The sequence below is a fragment of the Gracilinanus agilis genome, chromosome 3 (assembly GCF_016433145.1).
Source record: "Gracilinanus agilis isolate LMUSP501 chromosome 3, AgileGrace, whole genome shotgun sequence".
In the NCBI taxonomy this organism is placed as follows: domain Eukaryota; kingdom Metazoa; phylum Chordata; class Mammalia; order Didelphimorphia; family Didelphidae; genus Gracilinanus; species Gracilinanus agilis.
This window is the reverse complement of record NC_058132.1, coordinates 236,384,398-236,405,272: the sequence shown is the minus strand read 5'-3', so window position 1 is coordinate 236,405,272 and position 20,875 is coordinate 236,384,398. Positions and strand designations below refer to the sequence as shown.

At 37.8% G+C, this 20,875-nt stretch overlaps 1 protein-coding gene across 1 annotated transcript in view; it reads right to left on the bottom strand.

The window, feature by feature from the left end:
• Nucleotides 1–12,809: 12,809 nt before the first annotated feature.
• FRZB (frizzled related protein) overlaps nucleotides 12,810–20,875 on the bottom strand; it is a 57,694-nt gene continuing 49,628 nt past the window's right edge. The window contains exons 4-6 of the mRNA XM_044666471.1: nucleotides 17,308–17,512; nucleotides 16,933–16,996; nucleotides 12,810–12,920 (exon numbers count right to left, since the gene is read on the bottom strand). Of these exons, the coding sequence (XP_044522406.1) occupies nucleotides 12,810–12,920; nucleotides 16,933–16,996; nucleotides 17,308–17,512 (380 nt within the window). The remainder of the gene's footprint in view (nucleotides 12,921–16,932; nucleotides 16,997–17,307; nucleotides 17,513–20,875) is intronic.

Sequence of the window (20,875 nt, the reverse complement as noted above, 5' to 3'; positions counted from 1 at the left end):
TTACCTGTATTATCAGATTATAAATTCTTTGAAAATGGGGATTATATTTTTTAATTAATTCATTTCTGACATTAAAATACCCAGTTAACTCCCTCCTCCCCCCATTAGAGAAGGCATCATTTGACAAAAAAAAAATCTATATATGTATATATAAAACTATGTTTTACTTATTTCTATTTATCAGTTCTTTATGGGGAGGTGGACATATATGCATCATTTTTCAAACAAAATTTCTGTTACTGTGCATAATGTTCCCTTGGTTCTATTCACTTCACTATTCATAATTTCATGGTCTTTCCATGTTTTCTGAAATTAACATATTTGCCATTTCTTTTGGCAAAGAAGTATTCTATCACAATCATATGCTACAAATTGTTTCATCATTCTCCAATTGATGGGCATTTTTGTCTGCCCTAGGGCTCCCCGAACGTGTTTCTCCAATGCAGCATCATAACTCGGAGGTTACCCTCTACTTACTTCTGCCAAACTGGAAAAATAGTAGTAGAATGTGTCCTTTTCCAAGGACCAGCCTAACTATATATGGAGAGACATGTTGGCCCTAGATGATGAATCAGTTACTGTGGCTACCCCTGAAGCAGAAGAATGCAAGATGTTCTTCAGTAATTATAGTGACAGAAGAGGGGATAGAGGGTATTAGAAATTGTAGTTCAGGGACCTTCTACAAATATTAGTTTAATTATTGCTCCTCTTAATGAGAGAGCTTTGCCCAACCCAACAGTCAAATTAGTACATTGTTAGAGGAACTGAACTTATAGACACAGTCATAGCAGCTTAGACTGGGAGAAAATTGCAATTGAATGGAAGGAAAATTCACTAGTTCCTCTTGGAAAGGCAAATAAAAGAAATGTTAAAGGTCATTTTATCTTGAACCCAAAGGCAATAAGAAACACGATTTCATGGAATGCTTTGCATTGGTTCTGATAAATATAAGTTTTTAAATGATCATGAATGTACTTGCAATTTAAATCTCTTGTAGGAGATAAAGAAAATTCTATTGTAATACCTAATATCTACTTACTCTGTAACTTTCCCTCCCTACTACTAGGAGAAACAACAATAACTTTAGGAAGACAGAAACAGAGAGATACAGAGAAAGACAGAGAGAGAAGGAGAGAGGGAGGGAGAGAAACGGACACAGACACAAACACAAACACAAACAAAGATGTGACAGCGAGAGTAGCAATGGAGAGAAGTAATCAAGGTCAGAGAAAAAGAGCCACAAGAACTATAGTGGAACATATAATGCTATGGCTCCTTGCTATAGCAAGCTGCCACTTCTACTCACTGTTACTGTGTAATGGCTTAATTATTATGAGGCAAGATCAAATGTGAGTGCCAATGACCAGACAGTTGAGGGGGATAAGCAACAATCTTCCTAGGTCCCAGGTTAAACTGGATTCCATGTTCCACACTCATGGTCTTCAGAGTTTCTGAATCTTCTGGTCATAAAGGAAATGTGAGTTGAATATCCTGTGGGAATTGTGTTGTTGGCACTCTTTTGCCTGCTATAGAGAAGCTTCGAATTGTATGTGTCCTAGAATTGCCAGGTCCACATCAATCCTGTGATCAGAGGACTTTGGAGGTCTAGGAGAATATTATTATGCATCATATCTGTTTTTAAGTACTGTTTGTTTATTGGTCTTAGGCTGAGCAAAAACACATGTAGCATTCTAATGTGTGCATTTTCCTCTTTGGGGAGCCAGCTCTTTTATGCCAAGTTCATATGAATGGCACTTTTAAAACATTTACAGAAGGAGGCAAGTGAAGGCTTGCATCTACACCATGATGGGGTGGATCAAAAAATCTATATAACCCTAGGAGATGAATGTTGGGGGCAGCTAGGTAGCTCAGCAGATTGAGGACCAGGTCTAGAAACAGGAGATCCAGAGTTCAAATTGGGACTCAGATACTTCCTATCTATGTGACCCTGGGCAAGTCACTTAATCCCCATTATCCAGCCCTTACCACGCTTCTGCCTTGGAACCAATACACAATTTTAATTTTAAGACAGAAAGTAAGGGTTTAAAAAAAATGAATGTCAATACCCTATAGTCAAGACAGATCTAAAAAATGTCACTGACTATTTAGCAGTCATGGAGAAATAGATAGCCATGGGACTCCCCAGAGAGTGGCCATCAGCACCATTTGTTTGGAAAACTCTAAAGATTCTGGTAAGATCTTTAAAACTAAGTTTTGATATCTGATTACTTCATCAGAGAATGGACATTAGGGAAGACAGTGAAAACTGTTAGAAAATATAGTTTAGGATTATGAAATGCAAGATGACACATTCTGGTAGACTTCATGAAACTTTGTGACTGCTTATCATGGATGTTCTCTTTAAAAAGAGACATAGCTCATCTGAAAAACATTACAGCTATATTGCTGAGAAAGATGACTAGGAGATCATGAGCAGTATTGTTGTTTTTCAGTTGTTTCAGTCCCATCCAACTCTTCATGACTTCATTTGGTATTTTCTTAGCAAAGATATTGGAGTGATTTGTCATTTCTCTCTCCAAATCATTTGACAGATGGGGAAATTAAGGCAAACAGAATGAATTGACTTACCCAGAGCCATATGGCTAGTGTCTGAGGATAAATTAGAACTCAGGTCTTTCTGACTCCAGGTCCAAGATTCTATCCACTGTGCCACCTAATTCTCCTCATAAGCAACATAAGGAATATTATCTCACAAAATAGTGAAAAACAGCAAGTTAGTATGTGTGCCTGTAGAAAACTGGGCTTCTGAATTAGCTATCAGATCATCCCAAAGAACTTATAAATGAAAATAGGAAGATTACAAATACACACACACACACACACACACACACACACACACACACACACACAACTTAACATAAGGAAGGATCACAGAGATAATTTAATCTAAGCTATAAGCAATCAAGAAATTCCTCTATAAGTTTCCCGATGAGGGATTGTTGTAGTTAAATACTTTCAGATGTTTGACTGTTCATGACTGCATTTGGGGCTTTCTTTGCAAAGCTACTGAAACAGTTTTCCATTTTCTTCTCCAGCTCATTTGACAAATTATAAAACTAAGGCAAACGGGGGCAGCTGGGTAGCTCAGTGGAGTGAGAGTCAGGCCTAGAGACAGGAGGTCCTAGGTTCAAACCCGGCCTCAGCCACTTCCCAGCTGTGTGACCCTGGGCAAGTCACTTGACCCCCATTGCCCACCCTTACCACTCTTCCACCTATGAGACAATACACCGAAGTTAAGGGTCTAAAAAAAACAAAAAACTAAGGCAAACAAGGCTAAATGAGTTGTCCAAAGACACCCAATTAGTAAGTGTCTGAGGTCAGATTTGAACTTGGGGAGATGAAGTCTTCCTGACTCCAAATTTAATCCTCTACTCTCTGCGCCACCTAGTGGCCGCAACAAGGAATTGCCTAATACCTACTTGAAGACCTCCAAGGAGGAGGAAGGTATTGCCTCCTGAGTCAGTCCTTTCCATTTTTTTTTTAAAGTTTTAATAGCTAGAAAGTGTCTTGGGGGACTTTTTTTTGCTCACATCAAGCCTAAATTTGCCTCTCAAAATCGTTCACCCATTTATCCCAGTTTTGTCCTCTCTGGGGACAAGAAGAATAAATTGTTATCTTCCTCTATGTGAAATTTCTTCAAATTCTTGAAACTATTATATCTAAGTCTGCCTATATTTTTTTCTAGGTTTTAAAATAGTTCTAGAGCCTACCAAATTAAAAGGAGCCATGGTACATCTAAGTTTAGATTGCACCTAGATCCTTGTGTTTTTTAAAACCTATTTGACATAATTGGGAAGTAACCTCAGAGATGATGTTTGTTCTTTGGAAGTTGGGAAACTCATTTTGAAGTGTCAAAGGAATAGACAGAAAGAAGAATTGCCCCTATACCAAGATAAGTTCAAAATGGGTAATAGTATATCTGTTAGATCTACTGGGAAAGGAAGGAATTTAAGACCAAGCAAGAGATAGATAATATTATAAAATGTAAGATGAATTATTTTGATTATACTAAATTAAAAAGGGGTTGTACAAACAAAACCAATGCAACCAAAATTAAAAGGAAAGAAACAAACTGGGAAAAATTTTATAACAAAATTCTCTGACAAAGGTTTAATTTCCCAAATATATGAAGAAGTAAGTCAATTTTACAAAAAAATCAAGCCACTCTCCCAGTTGACAAATGGTCAAGGGATATGAATAAGCAGTTTCCAGATGAAGAAATCAAAACTACCAATAATCACATGAAAAAGTGTTCTAAATCCCTCCTGATTAGAGAAATGCAAATAAAAACAACTCTGAGGTACCACCTCTTATGGGGAAAACCAGGGAAATTAACTTAAATATTATTTGTGGGTTCAGTGGGGTGGATAGGAGACAGGAAGGGACAATGTGTAGGACTTTACAAGCCAGGGAACCAGATTTAACTGTAAAGGGAATGACCATTGGCAGAAATAGCAGTTAGGCCTAACTGTCACCCTGCACCATTTAGACAAGGGGCCTATGGAAACTAGCAAGCAAAAGACAAGAGTCTGTAACAAATTTAATTAAGGGAACTATGGTAAAGGATGGGAATAGGGGTTTCTATACTTCCAGACTAAAGGTAAACCACAGGGTCAGGGAAGGGACTTATCTACACTGAACTGAGACCTAAAACAAAGTAGGAGACGATGCTATGTCTGCCTCTCTACTAGCTAAACAATTTAGCCTAGCGAAGACAAGACTTGGGGAACACAATAGTCATCTTCAAGCATTTGAACAACTAACCCTTAAGAAAGGAATTAGATTTACTCAGCTTAGCCCCAATGGCCAATGCATATTATCCTTCATTTCTTTCTTACTACATGGAGGTGACTCAGTCCTAAATCATCTGAAGGACTAGATAGGTCCCTGGAGGGAGGCAGTAAGATTCACTGAAGGAACAGGATTACTTGATTTTCTAACAATTACAAATCGTTTTCTGTTTGAGAATTATGGAGGTTTTGGCCCCAGGGTCGACATAATAGCTTACATTCATATAGAGCTTTAAAGTTTGCAAATATATGTAACATCTCATTTGGACTTCATAATAGCTCTAAAAGATAGGTACCATATATATCATTACATCATTTTACAGAATAGGAAACTGAGACTGAAATATTAGACAATTTGATCAAGGTCACAGTCAGAAAGTCAGAAGCAGAAGTTGCCACTTTCACAGAACATCTCTCTTTACCTATAGAAACATTCATCAATGGAACCTCTTCTCATCACCAAGCAAAGCCTGTCTTCTTATTCTCCTTTTTCAATCTTTCCTTCCTCTTTCTTGCCCACTTTTCTGCAAACTCTTCTAATTCTAGGAGACCACAGGGGTCACTTTCTTCTTGTGGCTAGGCCTTCATTTGGCTGAGGCACATCACACAAAACCCCCTTTCATTAACCATCCAATTTTGTAATGTGGTTCCTGAAAAAAAAACTGATTCACCTGTCCATAATGCTTCAGATCTACCCCGTCACCATTAACTCCACTTGAGTTCCACTTTTATTTCTCTTAGTTTACAATTAGAAAGAATTCTCTTTCTGGTTTCTTTAATTTCACTGCGTTGCTGTCCTTCACTTCTCATTCTATTAGCCCTACAAAGAATGTTTCTAATATCTCTTTATTTTTTAATGCACATCTTTTCACTTATGCTTAAGTTCAGATTTGTAGGGTAGGTCACCCTGGATGCATCCCGAGTTCCATTGCTCTTCTTAACACATTATTTCATTCCCTCATTTGTTTCGTGATGGGTACAGAATATAGTATTATTTGAATTTCCTTTCCTTTGTATTTGAAAGTTTTTCTCCTGGTGACCTGCAGTACTTCTTGTTTCTGAATTGAATTGTTAAATTTAAACACTATATGGAGTTTGTTGCCTTGGATTTTTTCTGGAGTTTATATGTAAATTCTCTAAATTTGTATCTTATTTTATGTGATCAGAAATTTGAGGCAGTTTTCTTAAATTTTTTTTTTCATTATGGTGTTCAAGTTTTTTGACTTGTCATATTCTGAGAGATCTATGACATATATATAATATATATACATATAGGTAGTCTCTATATATCTTGTCTTCAAGATCAGTATGTTTTGTTTAGGTAAAGAGTTTATTTTCTTTAAATGTTATTGGGGGGTCACTGTTGTTATTTTGCTTCTCTTCTTCTAGATTGTCTTTCATTTCATTTCTATCTATTTGCAATCACAAATTTGGTCTTTTTGCATTGTTGTCTCTTTTGTTTCATTGACGAGATTTGCCATTTAAAATTCCAGTTTTTCTATTTTGCCCATTATTTTTGCTGTGCAAGTCATAAATTCTGCTCTATTAATTCTCATTTCCATTTTTAACCACTCAAGGTGTCATGGTTTCACATTCTCCTAAAATTCTACAAGGTCCTCTGTCTTATTATATTTTGGATCGTTTTCTTCTCTCTTTTTTTGTAGTATTTATTCATAGATGCCTAAACTTGTTTACTGAATCAAGAGGCTATATTTCCTTCTGCTGTTAATGTTTTCCCTGTTGATTTTTCTGTTTATGCTTAAAGTTTTTGAATTTTCTTCTTCCTCAGGTCTCTGGTAATTTCATTGTTTTCCCCTCTTATTTTCCCCTATTGCTCATTTTCTGACTCCCTCCCTTGCTCCCCTAACTCCCCTTGCCCTAGATGCATACAAGCCTTCCTGCCACATTTCTCTGGCCCTTAATTCTCTGACCCAGCAGTTCAGAGCACTGCCAGAGTCGTGCCAGTGGAGTGAGAGCTGATTTCTGTTGTTTGGAGTTTAGGTCTCCAAGGCTCTGCGAGGAAGGGGACTTGGCTTGATGGGTTGAGCTTTATTTCAAGCCCAGATATATGTCCTGCTCTTTTCCAGCTGTTCCTTGGCTCTTTTGAAGAGATCTTCTATTGTACAGAACTCTAATACAGTGCTAGTGACCAAGGCCCCCACAAACTTCTATAGCCTGAAGCTGAATCTCCATTGCACTGGAAAATAGAGAGGAGAGATTGTGGTATGTGGTTGGGTTCATTGCAAGCCCATGGGTAGATGCTTTGTATTAGCTAATATAGCCTTGATGCTGGTAGCATGATGAGCCATGGGTAAAAAGTGCTGTAAGAACTCAGGGTTGGCATCATTTCATGTTGGTTTTAATCTTCTGGATATCCCATGAGGACAGCTAAAGTTTATCTTTGGTACATTAGTTCTGTTTTGGAGAGTTTTGAAAGATCATCTTTTTGGCTATGTGACTTGGAAATATGCTTAAATATGTTTTTGTTCTTATCAATAGGATGATTACTGTTATGATAGAAGGGAGAGAGAGAGAGTCTATGAGGTGAGACTCTTCTAGCTCTCCCCTCTTGCCAAATATGCACTGCTGAGACTTCGAGGGGTGTCACCCTGAAACTGGGTAACCTGGATGGTCTTCCACCCCACAAGATTTGGGGGCAAGGCTTCCCTATAAGATGAGGTATGGGGGAATCCCAATCTGATTCTGAATGAGGGCAGAGTTCATGTAAGCCTCCCCCAAGGTCAGCCAACTTCACAGTGGTGGTCTGGCTTCAAGATGGAGGCAGCCAGACCAAGCTGTGGTTCCCCTCCCCCTTGTCTCTCAGGCACTCTGGAATGCTATCTAATGAATGGCTTTTATTAATATCAATACAGGGATTGGGGAAAGGGGCGAAGGGCAGAGGGATTTTGGGGTGCCTTCTTCTCTATTTCTATTGGGTTCGTCACTTGGGTGGGAACCTTTGGGATTCCCACTCCTAAGCATCTCCCCTCGCCTCTTCTCCTTCAGTTTCTATTTCTATTTCCTATTTCTATTGCAAGTCAAACTGGAAAGCATCTCTCAGTAAGGTTGTGTAATGGGGGAAGGAGTCTAAGAGATCGCTCCCAAAATGGAGTCCAGACACTTAACTAACTCGATGGTTGAAGTCTTGCTGGGTGAGATGCGATGGAATCTTTGACCAGGTAATCAGGGTTTCAGTGTCCAAAGAAAGATCCTCAGAAAGCCCTCAAGACTGGATCTGAGCTGGGATGTTCTCCTCCTCCCTCTCACAGTTCTCCTCTGGAAGTTCCTCTCCTCTCCCTCTTCCTCTGGAGAAACTCCCAGAATTCCCTCTGGTCTCAACTGTCACCAACTGTCACCAACTGTCAATCACTCCTTCTCTGGCTCCTTCTGTCCCATCCCTCTTTGCACAAATCCCATTCTTACATTACTTGGGCAAAATTATACCTGATGATTTTATAAATATTTATTTTAGGAATAAGATTTAACTAAAATATCAAATATGAAAAGTTCTCTGAAATTTCTATGCTGTCTTCATTGTTTTAAAAACTTTGTTATCTAAGTTCTAAATATCTAGATACATATTTCAGTGAATGAATTCTAAAACTAGCCATACAAATGAATACCAATTCTAAAGTCTTAGTCATTTCACATATTGAAATATAACAATAGATAATTCTCTTGTGGGTGGTGATAAAAGGCTATTTACTCAGAGATTATGGCCCTGGGTCTATCCAATTAAATAATATATAGCAGATGTGGAAATTGCATGTTTTCCTTTTAAAAAATTCTTTACAATACATGGCACTGAATCAAATGACAGTGTTGGGGGGGAAGGGGGTATTGTAGAATACTGAGAGCATCCAAGTTAGTCATTACCTTAATTTTTACCAGATTCTTCAGCACATTCTTTAGTATTCATTTTGTTAGTGTTTTGGTGAATGTGTGCAGGGATTTTAGAAAACTAAAAGTGAGTGGAAAGGTTTTGTTTTGTTTTTAACTTTGTAGGTACCTGAATTACTAACATGTACACATAAACATAAAGGAAAATTCATTTTATAGTCCATGACTAGTAGAAATTAAGGGGATGGGGGAAGAAATACCTAATCAAAGAATCCAAGAATTTAATGAGGCATTAAAGGCCATTTAGTAGGAACCATATTGAACAAAAATCCCCTCCAGATTTTACCTGAGGGGTAGTAATTCAATCTTTGGTGGAAGTCTTTCAATAAGGGGAATTATTCCTGAGGATGCCTTTTCTCTATCAAAAGGATGTTTTTTCTTACCTCAAGTATAAATATCTCTTTGTAACTTCTACCCATTGTTCCAACAATTCTAATTCTTTTTCCATATGACAGCTCTTTAGATACATGAAGGTAGCTATCAGGTCTCCCACAGATCTTCTCTTTTGGAAGCTAGATATTCCCAACTTCAATCTTTCAACCATCTCCATATGGCATGAACTTAAGGCTCTTTTACCATTTCACTTGTATGCCTCAATGATTTCTAGTTTATCAGTGTTTTTTTCTAAGACGTGATACCCAGAACTGACCATAATACTCTGAATACTATCTCACAAATTTCAGCATGAAATAGTATTATGTTAGATAGTTAGAATTGGGTTTAGAGTTAGGAAAACAAGTGACAAACAACATATGCAATAGAAAATTTCCTAGGATTTATCAAACTTGATCTGCAAAGGTAGCTGGAAGTCCCACATGGGGATGCTATAACCATTTAAACATCAGTTATTAAATGTGTAACTGGAGTAATTTTTATTCTTTTTAAATTTTTTATTATTTGCATAATTGCATAATCCAAATTATGCAAATTGAATTAACCAACATTCAATATCCATTACGTTAATGCTATTTTATACTTGTGAATTCATCCACACATTTAATAATCTGAAAATAGACTTCTAAAGAGATAGAGCTGAAATCAACTGCTTCTCCTGACAATCCACCAGAGTTGAGTGATTTCTCAGGCCATCAAATCCTACTGAAATGAATTTTAGGCATATAACTATCACTTTAAATATATTATTATTTCATAATAATTCAGTATAAATTAGGTTAACCCATTTACATAAAAACTTGAAATAAATGCAATCATTGCTTCATAAATTTAATGTGCAAAAATTTTTCTGGAACCATGTGTGTGACCAGAACATCTACCATAATATAGGCCAATATTTCATGACTTAAAGTAGATCTTTATCTTCTCTATGAAGATAGGACCATATTGCATAAATTTGAGATACTGGGTCCTTTGGCTCTAATGTAGCTACTTTTCCCTTTCATAATTATGAATTAGGTAGAAGGAAAGATAATTAATTAGAAAAGAAATATTGTGCAAAAACAGCAGAATAGCATATTCCCTAAACCACAAAGTTGCACATAAGGACATATATGGTTCAGGGAAGATTAAAACCTTGCAGTTAGAGTTAGTCTTCTGTATATGATGTTCCCAAACTCTATGACAAATTAAATGATGTTCCTCTTCCCCTGAAATCAGGATGAAGGAAGTAATATTCTTGTCCTATCCAGATAGGAGCAAAAATGCAATTGGTAGCCAAAAAAAAAAAATGCTCCAGTAGCAATAGCCACCAGCTATTAACCCGACTGTCTTGTATTCCAGAGGCATAACTAGGGTAGGATGACAAGTACTTTGCCCTAGGATATTAAAATTTAGCTGGAACATGTCATGTTGCTATCCTTTATGTACTATCTGTTTCAAGTATCAAAATGGTTAGTTATAGTTTTTTATGAGATTCCTCAATGACAGGAGAAAAATAACAGAATTTTAAATGAGGAAGGGCTATCAGGAGCCCTTTAGTTGACTTCATACTCCAAAATGAAACCCTAATACAAACTGACAAATAGTCATGCAGCTTTTAATCTTCCAATTGCTGGAGGTGGAGGGGCACACTCTCTCCTGTGACAGCTCTAGTTGTGGAAAAGTTTTTCCTGACATTGCTTTGAAATTTGCCTCTGTAATTCTTATCCATTGTTCCTGGTTCTTCTCTCTGATGCTCAAAAAGATCAGTTTAATCCCTCTTCCATAGGACAGCCCATTGAATGCTTGAAGATAGAACCCATGAAGTTCCAATCTACGCTTAAATGGTGCTCCGGAATCATGAGGGAGAACTGAACTAAAGATAACTATCAATAATTGATCGTTCATGATCCATTTTTTAAACCCTTACCTTCTGTATTAGAATCAATACTACGTATTTTCCAGGGTCACACAATTAAGAAGTGTCTGAGGCCAGATTTGAACCCAGGACCTCCCCATCTCTAGGCCTGGTTCTCAATCCACTGAGCCAACCAGCTGCCCCCAAATGATCTATTTTTGACATGAGGAATGTCTAACATGGAATGATCCCTCTGCTGTGGTACTATGCTTATAAAAGGAAACACAATGCAGTTTGCATCATAAGTGTTTTATTTTCCATATACAATAGCTCAAAAGTTGAGTTTTCTACTAACATTATTATATGTCAATAAAGGAAAATCGATGGACTTCCAAATGATTGACATAGGCTCTAAAACATCCTATTTGAAGAAGGAAGTGAAGGCATCACTTGTTCAAAGCATACCTCAGAGATCAAAATGCACTGTAGGTAATGAAAATATGCAATAAGTTCAAAACTCAGAATATCATCTCTCTAGATAACTATAATCCTTCTTATTAGACAATTACTGAGCATTAAACATGGCTATTTATGTAGGAATAGACATAAGAACACCCCCCACAAAATCAAATGATAAAGTGCAGACAGGCACCAAGAGAGAGGTCTGGAAATTCAGTCATCTGCAACAAATCACATGCTATACTCACACACACACGTGCGCACACACACACAGAACCCCAAATACAGAACCCCAAATATCAGCGCATAGGAAGTGATGTCCCTGCCCAGATGGAAACAAAGCTGCAATGGTAGCCAAGAAATGCACTAGTGGATGTGGCCAGCTGTTAGCCTGACAGACTCAGAGACCAAGGACATAAGTCGGGCCGGGTGATTAGGGCTACCAAAAAGCTAAGAATGCTGTAAATTATCTTAGCAGTTTGGCGAGCTACCTAACATTTCTCAGAAGGGTTAAATTATTCTAAAATAACACCTGGGTGCATATATGTCCATACTTTGTTCTGGAGGGGAAAAAAAAGACTTACACCAGTGGTTTATTTAAAAGGAAACAAATTAAACAGAAACTACACTGATAACAACAGATGTCTGGTTATAATTCACTCCCTAATGTTCATTAGTCAACTCTATTGCCAAAAGGAAAATGCTACTGTTAATACCAACAGTTACCGGTTAAAATTGTGCTTTTCGGTCAGATCAAAAACTTCTCCCCTCAGATTCTAAAGCTATTTATTTTGCTTCTCACTAATCTTGGGAATAAATTTTCCTATGTATTTTTCACAAGTTCTCTGCTATGCTTGACTACCTTGTCTACATAATTATTTGCTATCCAACTGCCATTTTATGTGTATGTATGTATGTATGTATGTATACATAGATACATATATATTTTTTAAATCTCTAAATGTTTCCTGAATGTGAATAGGGATAAAAACTATAGAAATGTGAGGCTGTTGTCAGCCTGTCAGAGTCTAATTCACATCAGATCCCATCCTTCTGTATGTGCCAAGCATCTCTATGTCCCTAAAATGGTATTGGCAAATCCAGATGCCCCAACAATAACCTGATCACTATAAACTGCAGTAAACATCCCAGGATTCGGTTTTCAGCTCATTGGGGAAGTTTTCTCCATGATTAGTGAAATAGAATATATATTTATATATTTTAACATTTTGTACCCAGACAAAAAAGCAGAAAACAGAAGGGAAAATAAGACTAATATCAGTTACAATTTGATTTTGTAGTAAACAATCGAGTATAACGTGCAATAGTGCAATTTTTCCTTTGCTGCTCCAACATTGCAAGTCTTACAAGGGAGTCCATTGGTTTTCATGTTTCTCATTTCACATTCAGTTACGTGCTTGCCGCTGGTTATTGTTCCTGCCAGACTTCTGGGTGGAATCACTTGGACCAGATTCAGTTTTGCTTAACCCAATGTGACGGAGCTTCAGATCCCAACGCTGTGGAATTTAAACCAAAAAATGTTCATACCTCCATGGGAAATAATTTTTAAAAGTCATGCTTTCTCAGCTGTCCTAAAAACTGAGTAATTCTGCAAAATCAAAGTGTCAATCCAAAGAAGCAATTTCATTCAACAAGCATCTATTGAGTACCTCTTATATACAAGACACAATTTCAAATACTAGGAATACAACAGACCAAACAAAAAAATAGTCCCTTTTTTCAGAGAGCCAACATTCTACTCATCTCAGAAGAAATATAGCCTAAGCTGCTTGAGGACAGGAAATAGTACCCTTTTTGTGCCCCCGTGATCTAACATAATACCTTGCATGTAATAGGCATTTGTAAATGCTTGAATAGGGTTGTATGTTTAAACACTCAACATTTATGAAGTGTGTACTTATGTGGACATTAGGAGTGCTGTGAAAAGCAAAAGACAGCCCACATTCTTCAGAAACTCACAGTTTAACAGGAGAGATAACATGAAAATAGCTATGTATAAAAAAGATATATCAACAAAATCAACAAAAGGAAAGTACTACAAAGGAGATCAGAAAAGCCATATTAGAGAAGGTAAAATTTTAGCTGGATTTGAAGGAATCCAGGAGATGAGAGGAAGAAGAAAAAAAATGCCAGGTATAAGGGACAGCCAAGAAAAACACCCAGAAAAAGAGAGAGCACTAACAGGTAAGAGGATCAGAAAAGGTTTTCCATGTGAGATAGAACCTGAGTTGATCTAACAAGTTTGCCAAGAATCTCTCCTTTCTTCAGTTTCTCACAGCACTCTGTACTTTTGTATTTCTTTTTTTGTATTTCTTTTTGTATTTCTTTTTTCTCACCTTCCATCTTGAAATCAATACTGTGTATTGGTTCTAAGGCAGAATGGTGGTAAGGGCTAGGCAATTGGGGTCAAGTGAGTAACCCAGGTTGACACAGCTAGGAAGTGTCTAAGGCCAGATTGGAACTCAGGACCTCCCATCTCTGGGCCTGGCTCTCTATCCACTGAGCCACCCAGCTGCCCCCTGTCAGAGTTTAATTCATATCGGATCCCATCCTTCCATATGTGCCAAGCATCTCTATGTCTGTCTGTCTGTCTCTGTCTCTGTCTCTGTCTCTGTCTGTCTGTCCGTCCGTCTGTCTGTCTGTCTCTCTCTCTCCCTCTCTCTCTCTTCCTCTCCCTCTCTTTTCCTTCCCTTCACACATACATATAATAGACATTTAAGGTCAAGTCTCATGTCCTATACACCATAAGATCTCTAGGTACAGAAATAATGTCTTTTACTTTTGCATCCCTATCTGTAGTCTTTGCATTTAGATATTTTTGGAAATTGTTTCTTTAAATTTCTATTAAGCATCTGCTATGTGTGAGACACAATACAATGGTCTGAACACTGATTAGAGAAAGTTGCCTAAGCTTTTGAACCAAGGGAGAATAAAGAAAGGTATCCCACAATAAGAGACACATGAGCTGAGCAATGAAGGAAATGGAATTTAAGTGTGGGGGGGCAGCTTGTCCAAAGGCAGGAAGATGAGAGGTGGAATACAGTTTGGGGAAAAGTGAAATCATTTCCAGTTTGACTGGAACACAGGTCATGGGAATTAATTAAGCCTGAAAAAGAAGCATCAGGCTATTACGCAGATTAACGCCAAATTGAATAGTTTGTATTTAGTCCTAGAGGCAAAAGGAAGTTATTAAAAGCTCTTGAATGACATGGTAAGATTTGTGCTTTAAGACCAGTATTTTAGTTGCTATTGAGATTGACTGGAGAAGGGAGAGACAGACTTCTAAGAGATAAATACTTTATCATTGTGCTTAATTCTCAAGTTTCCTCTCAAAAGATTCAAGTTTCTTTCATGTAAGATGGTCAAGATAGGAATTTATACACCCTTTAAATCTATATTTTGGTGAGCACCCCTGAAAATAAAGAATGCATATATCTACCATGTAAATGCTAATGTTTTACTAAGCAGAATAATTTGATCAATACAGGCATCAAGCATCCTAGTATTTGTTGTGTTTAGTCATTTTTCAGTTATGTCCAACTTCATGACTCCATTTGGCATTTCCTTAGCAAAGATATTAGAATGGTTTGTCATTTCCTTCTCTAGTTCAATTTACAGATAAGGAAACTGAGACAAATAGGATTAAGTGACCTGCCCAGGGTCACACAACTAGGAAGTGTCTGAGCCCAGATTTGAACCCTAAGTGAAGTTTGTTGTGGGGTTTTTGGTAGAGATACTAGAGTGGTCTGCCATTTCCTTCTCCAGAATTTACTATATAGTAATTTACTATACTAATTTACTATATAGAGAGAGGATAGTGTCAGAATCTGGATTTGAACTTGGATCTTTCTGACTTGCATCCAGAATTTACTATACTCTCTAACTGTCCCTGTAATTGATTTTGTGACAAATAACAAAAGAAATGAAAGAGTCTGTTTTCATTGATGAATCACCCTATTTTAAAATAGCCCTTCTTATTTTGTTGGCATTTTCCCTTCAGCCATGTGAAAGAGAAGGGTAGAAACCTTTTGTTTTCTGTATGCTTTTTTTATATTAAAAATACAACATTAAACTCCGATTCATTTTTATTTCAGCAACTTCTTAGGATACAGACCTAACAATTCCTATGCTGAAAAAAAGGCAAAAAAATAGGACATTTAACTCTTGGGCTAAAAGCCAAGATGGAAATATTAGCATGTTGAAAATGATTGCTTTCCTATCTAATGAGGCCTTAATAACATTCACGGTGAAACATATAAAGCTTTGTCTAAACACACAGATTGAGCTGGAAAACTGAGGCAAGGCTCTCAATCACTCGTGTCTCCCCATTTTTCACCCCCACTGCCTCCAATCCCTCCCAAAATGCAGACCTGAACTGCCCAGGTGACTCTCTCGGTTCTCTGCTTTGTCTTGTAGATAATAAACCATTTGTAGATAATAAAGCATCTCACTGTAATACTTCTGCAATTCCTTATGAATGATGATAGGAAATGACATTATGTTCCCTGCTAGGAAACAGAAGCAGAGGGTGGAGTGTCCCGGATTTTCAAACGATAATTTATGACCATATTATTTTGGTATGAGAAGCAGCAAGCACTATGAGATGCCCTAAGTCAGGAGAGTAATAAAAGTTCTTCAAATGAGCACAGGAATTTAGGACAAATTCCTGTTCTGCATCAGCAAGCAGAAAAAAAAGACAATAAGGAATCCCAACATGGCGGAAGAAGAGTGCTTTTCCTTTCATAAGTGCCAAAATTAGTGAAGAGTTGGAGATAGGGAGCCCTGCCTGCCTGAACTTGAAACCAGCCTTGCTTTTGATAAATGCCCTGGGAAGCAGCAAGGGCGAACGTGGGGGTAGGGGTTGGGAATTGGGGGGCAAAGGGGGTTTCATGCAAAATAATGGCCTTTGCATTTTTTTAAGGTCACTTAAACACAGACTTGTCTGCTGTGTCAAGTGCCAGATGTACAAGATAAACTGCCCAAGGGTTGTTTAACTTAAACAGTAAATGTTTCCCAAGCCTTCAAGCTTGTGGAAGGGAGAGGATATATTGTGCTTGGTCCAGTTCCCATCCCCTTTTTTAGATTCTTTGCCCCCTTATGCACATGCTTTCCTCCTCCACATTCTTTTTCTTTAAACAGACCTGATAAGTTTAACTATGTTAGTACAGCAAGAAGAAAAATGAAATCTTTCATAAGAAAAGAGTGTTCTGTCCCACTTTTAAAATTTATCAGCCCCTGGAATTTGAGGGTCATGAGTTTTAAAAGCTAGACCAAAGTTTTAAGGGGCTCATTTGGCTCTCAGACATGCAAATGGATCAGGCAGTCTGCTGAACCGATGGACATAAATGTCAAAAGACAGATTCGTTTTCTTAGTACACGTACTTTAGATTTTAATGCTGCCTACACTTAAACATGTCAAAAGGGCACCTGGCCTTTTTAGATGGTACAGGTCTGGCTTGCTCTCTTTCCTCTTATGTTATGGCATCAGTATGTAAAACATAGGCTTACCTTCACTTTTTTACCAAGACGATCCTTCCATTTCTCAGCTATTGAACCTTCCACCAAGAGCAACCTATATTTTGCAAAGAAACAATATATAATAATACATGTGTATATAACTACATATCTAGCCTCTATATTTACACACATACATAATGTGTAGATAATATATGCATATATAAAGATGCATTTTAATCAATAAAAATTATAATGGAATAATGGGAAAGAGCCTCAATTCTATATTCTATGATTCTCCTGAATATTAAATATTGAAAAATGAGTTTTGAAAATCTGATATGAAACTCTTTGAGCAAAGCCAGAAGGGCCACAGTATTATGGAGGGGTCAGGGAACAAAATGGAGGATTTTAGGTACTAACAAATACCTAGAGCGTTCTTCATCTTCATAGCCCATGATGAGATATTCCTCGTTAACATTGAGTGGAGGGCACAAGCAACCTGAATTCGTATAAAGATTTACTGTATCCCTTGGGATATTCACTAAAGAAGATTTTAGAATCTCCTTTACTTCCACTACAGCAGTGACGTCATGGCACTTAGTCTTTACTTCCTTCACTTTTGCCCGGATAACTGGGAAGAAAAAAGAGGAATAAAGTTGAAAATGTCATAATGTTATACACATTAAAATCAGGGTCCCTTGTTTGCTGATTTTTTTTAAACCCTTACCTTCCGTCTTAGAATTATTACTGTGTATTGGTTCCAAAGCAGAAGAGTGGTAAGGGTAGGCAATGGAGATTAAGTGACTTGCCCAAGGTCACACAGCTGGGAAGTGTCTGAGGCCAGATTTGAACTCTGGACCTCCCATCTTGAGGCCTGACTCTCACTCACTGAGCCACCTAGCTACCCCCTGTTTGCTAATTTTTTGTGGATTTGAAATCTCTTCCCACCAGGGTCCATTGCCCATACTAAAGTTAATGAGAAGAAATACTGAAAGATAAATCACTTAGGCTAAACTTGAGAGTCACATTTAAAAATATAGTATGTGGGTGGTGGTACATGCTTGTAATCCTTGCTATCAGGGGGGCTAAGGCTAAGGGATTTCTTGAGTTTGGGAGTATGAACTACAGTGGATTAAGTAATCCAATGTCCACACAAAATTTGGCATTACTATGATCAGTATCTCTCCCCATCCCCAACCTGGGTTGGAAAATAGCTCAGGTCAAATTCTCATGCCATTCAAAGAGGGAACAGCCCAGTAATAATCTTTACACTTCCAACATGGATGAAAGAGGGAGACTTAGACTTAAAATAAAACCAAACATGACATTTGCATGGTGCCTATCTTTTGGTACTCAGAACTTAAGAGTTAGAAAGAAACCTGGCAGTCATTTAGTCTGTCATACATAAAAAGAATTCCATTTCATCATATGCTGTTCTCCTATGGTTAATTTTGTATTTTCACAGTAGCCAACTGCCTGAAAAGTCCATCTCTGTAAACTTCTTAATTTCTTTATTGATGCTCTAGGGCCAGATATTATGAAACACCATTATTTTCAAAAAATCAAAACTGTAGTGACTCAAAGCAAGATAAGTGTCTGCAGCCTATTATATCAAACATGATAAAAGCAATGTGAAAGAAATCATCAATGGTATATATATATATATATATATATATATATCCTAGGGAGAAGATGGGCAAGTCATGGGAAAGACAGCATGGTACCATGAAAGTGCATCTCAGTTAGTGGCCCTGGGTTCAAATGCTTGCTCTTCTTTTTACTACTCAGTCAGCTTCCTCATGTATAAGATGAAGATCACCAGATTAAATGATCTCTAAAATTCCTGCTTGCTCTAAATCTATGGTCCTATGTGAAAGAGTGATAGATAACACTATAAATAAATCCTGACTCTAGTAGCACTCACACAATATTAAGAGAAGCACAAGATTCCCACCCCCAACACAGACACACTCAGCATATTGTGCAGACTTCTTGCGAAGTAATGATGGGAGGACATGACCCAAATCCCACGAGATAGGATGGCATGATAGTTTACGATCTGTACTATTGGAGAGAGGACGTGCACTTATATCATAAATACATCTAACGATGAAGTTTACAACAAACTTTATCTTATTTGATCTTCATAGTAACCCTATAAAACAGGAACTATAAGTCTCCATTTCCTACCATCAAGACACTCGTCCAAATTGTATTACTCATTATTTCCCAAACTCATCCTGCTCCAGCCTACTTCTAGCTTTTCTTGATCCCTTCCTATCAGAACGTACAAAGTCTGTGCACTTGTTTCCTCTCTCCCATCAGGCTGTGAGCCCTTTGAGAGTGGGACGTTATCTTCTTTCTATTTACCAAAAACGCCCAGTGCAGTCACCTACAGGTCTTTTAAGACTTTGGTGCATTTTGGTTTAACTGAATTAAATGACCACATTGATCCCTAACCCTAATCCACTTCCAGTTGATATATGTGCTATGAAATGCCAGACTAATCCAATCCCAGATAAAATAATGACATAATTTCCTCCGAAATTTTGTATTCAACAAATATATGTATATAGGTTCTATTGCTTCTTGTAGGAATTTACTATATGTATTCAGCATTAACTCTAATGTATGTAAAGACAGAGCAGCAGCATAGCATAATGGATGGGGCAAGGGACTTAAGAGTAAGGAAAAACTGGGTCCAAATCCTAATTTTGATACACACTAGTATATAGCCATGGGTAAGACTCTTAGCCTCACACAACCTTCTAAGACAACTACCAAAGTATAGACATATTCCATCAAGCAAAAGCATAGACCTTTAATAATAACAATAGTAATGATGATGACAGAGCTTTAATGTTTGCTGAGTGCTTTACCAATATTGTCTCATTTGATGCTCATAAAAACCCTCAGAAATGGGTGCTATTTTTATCCCCATTTTACACATAAGGAAACTGAAGCAGATAGAAGTTTTGACTTGTCTAGCACATAGTGTCTGAGGTTGGATTTGAACTCAGGTCTCCTTGACTCCAGGCTTAGTATTGGATCTACTGTGCCACCTAGCTCCCTTCACATATAGAAAAATGTTTAAAAAACAAACAAACCTTACCTTCTGTCTTAGAATCAATACTGTGTTTTGGTTCCAAGGCAGAAGAATGGTAAGGGCTAGGCAATGGGGGTCAAGTGACTTGCCCAGGGTCACACAGCTAGAAAGTGTCTGAGACCAGATTTGAACTCAGGACCTCCCAACTCCAGACCTGGCACTCTATCCACTGAGACATCTAGTTGTTACTAGAAAGATACACTATTGAAATGTACATAATTTGTCTTGGTTTTTCTATCTTATTTATCAATATATTTCCCAATGAAATTAGAGTATAGCCCTTACCTCTCTTCTGTGTTGGCACTGATACTTACTATTGATTCCAAGACAGAAAGTAAGAGGTTGTTTTTTTTTGGTGTTTTTTTCCCCCCTAAACCCTCACCTTCCATCTTGGAGTCAATACTGTGTATTGGCTCCAAGGCAGAAGAATGGTAAGGACTAGGCAATGGGAGTTAAGTGACTTGCCCAGGGTCACACAGCTAGGAAGTAGCTGAGGCCAGATTTGAACCCAGGAACCTCCCAGCTCCAGGCCTGACTCTCTATCCACTGAGCCACCTAACTTCCCCATGAAAGTAAGGGTTTAAAAAGAGGGTGGAGAAGGGATAACTAGGTGGCTCAGTGGATAGAGAGTCAGGCCTAGACAAAGCTGGGTTCAAATCTGGCCTGAGATAATTCCTAGCTATGTGACCCTGGGCAAGTCTCTTAACCTGAATTTCTTAGCCCTTACCACTCTTCTGCCTTAGAACTGATACTTAATTTCGATTCTAAGACAAAAAGTAAGGTAAGAAATAAAGAAAAGGAAGGAAGGAAGGAAGGAAGGAAGGAAGGAAGGAAGGAAGGAAGGAAGGAAGGAAGGAAGGAAGGAAGGAAGGAAGGAAGGAAGGAAGG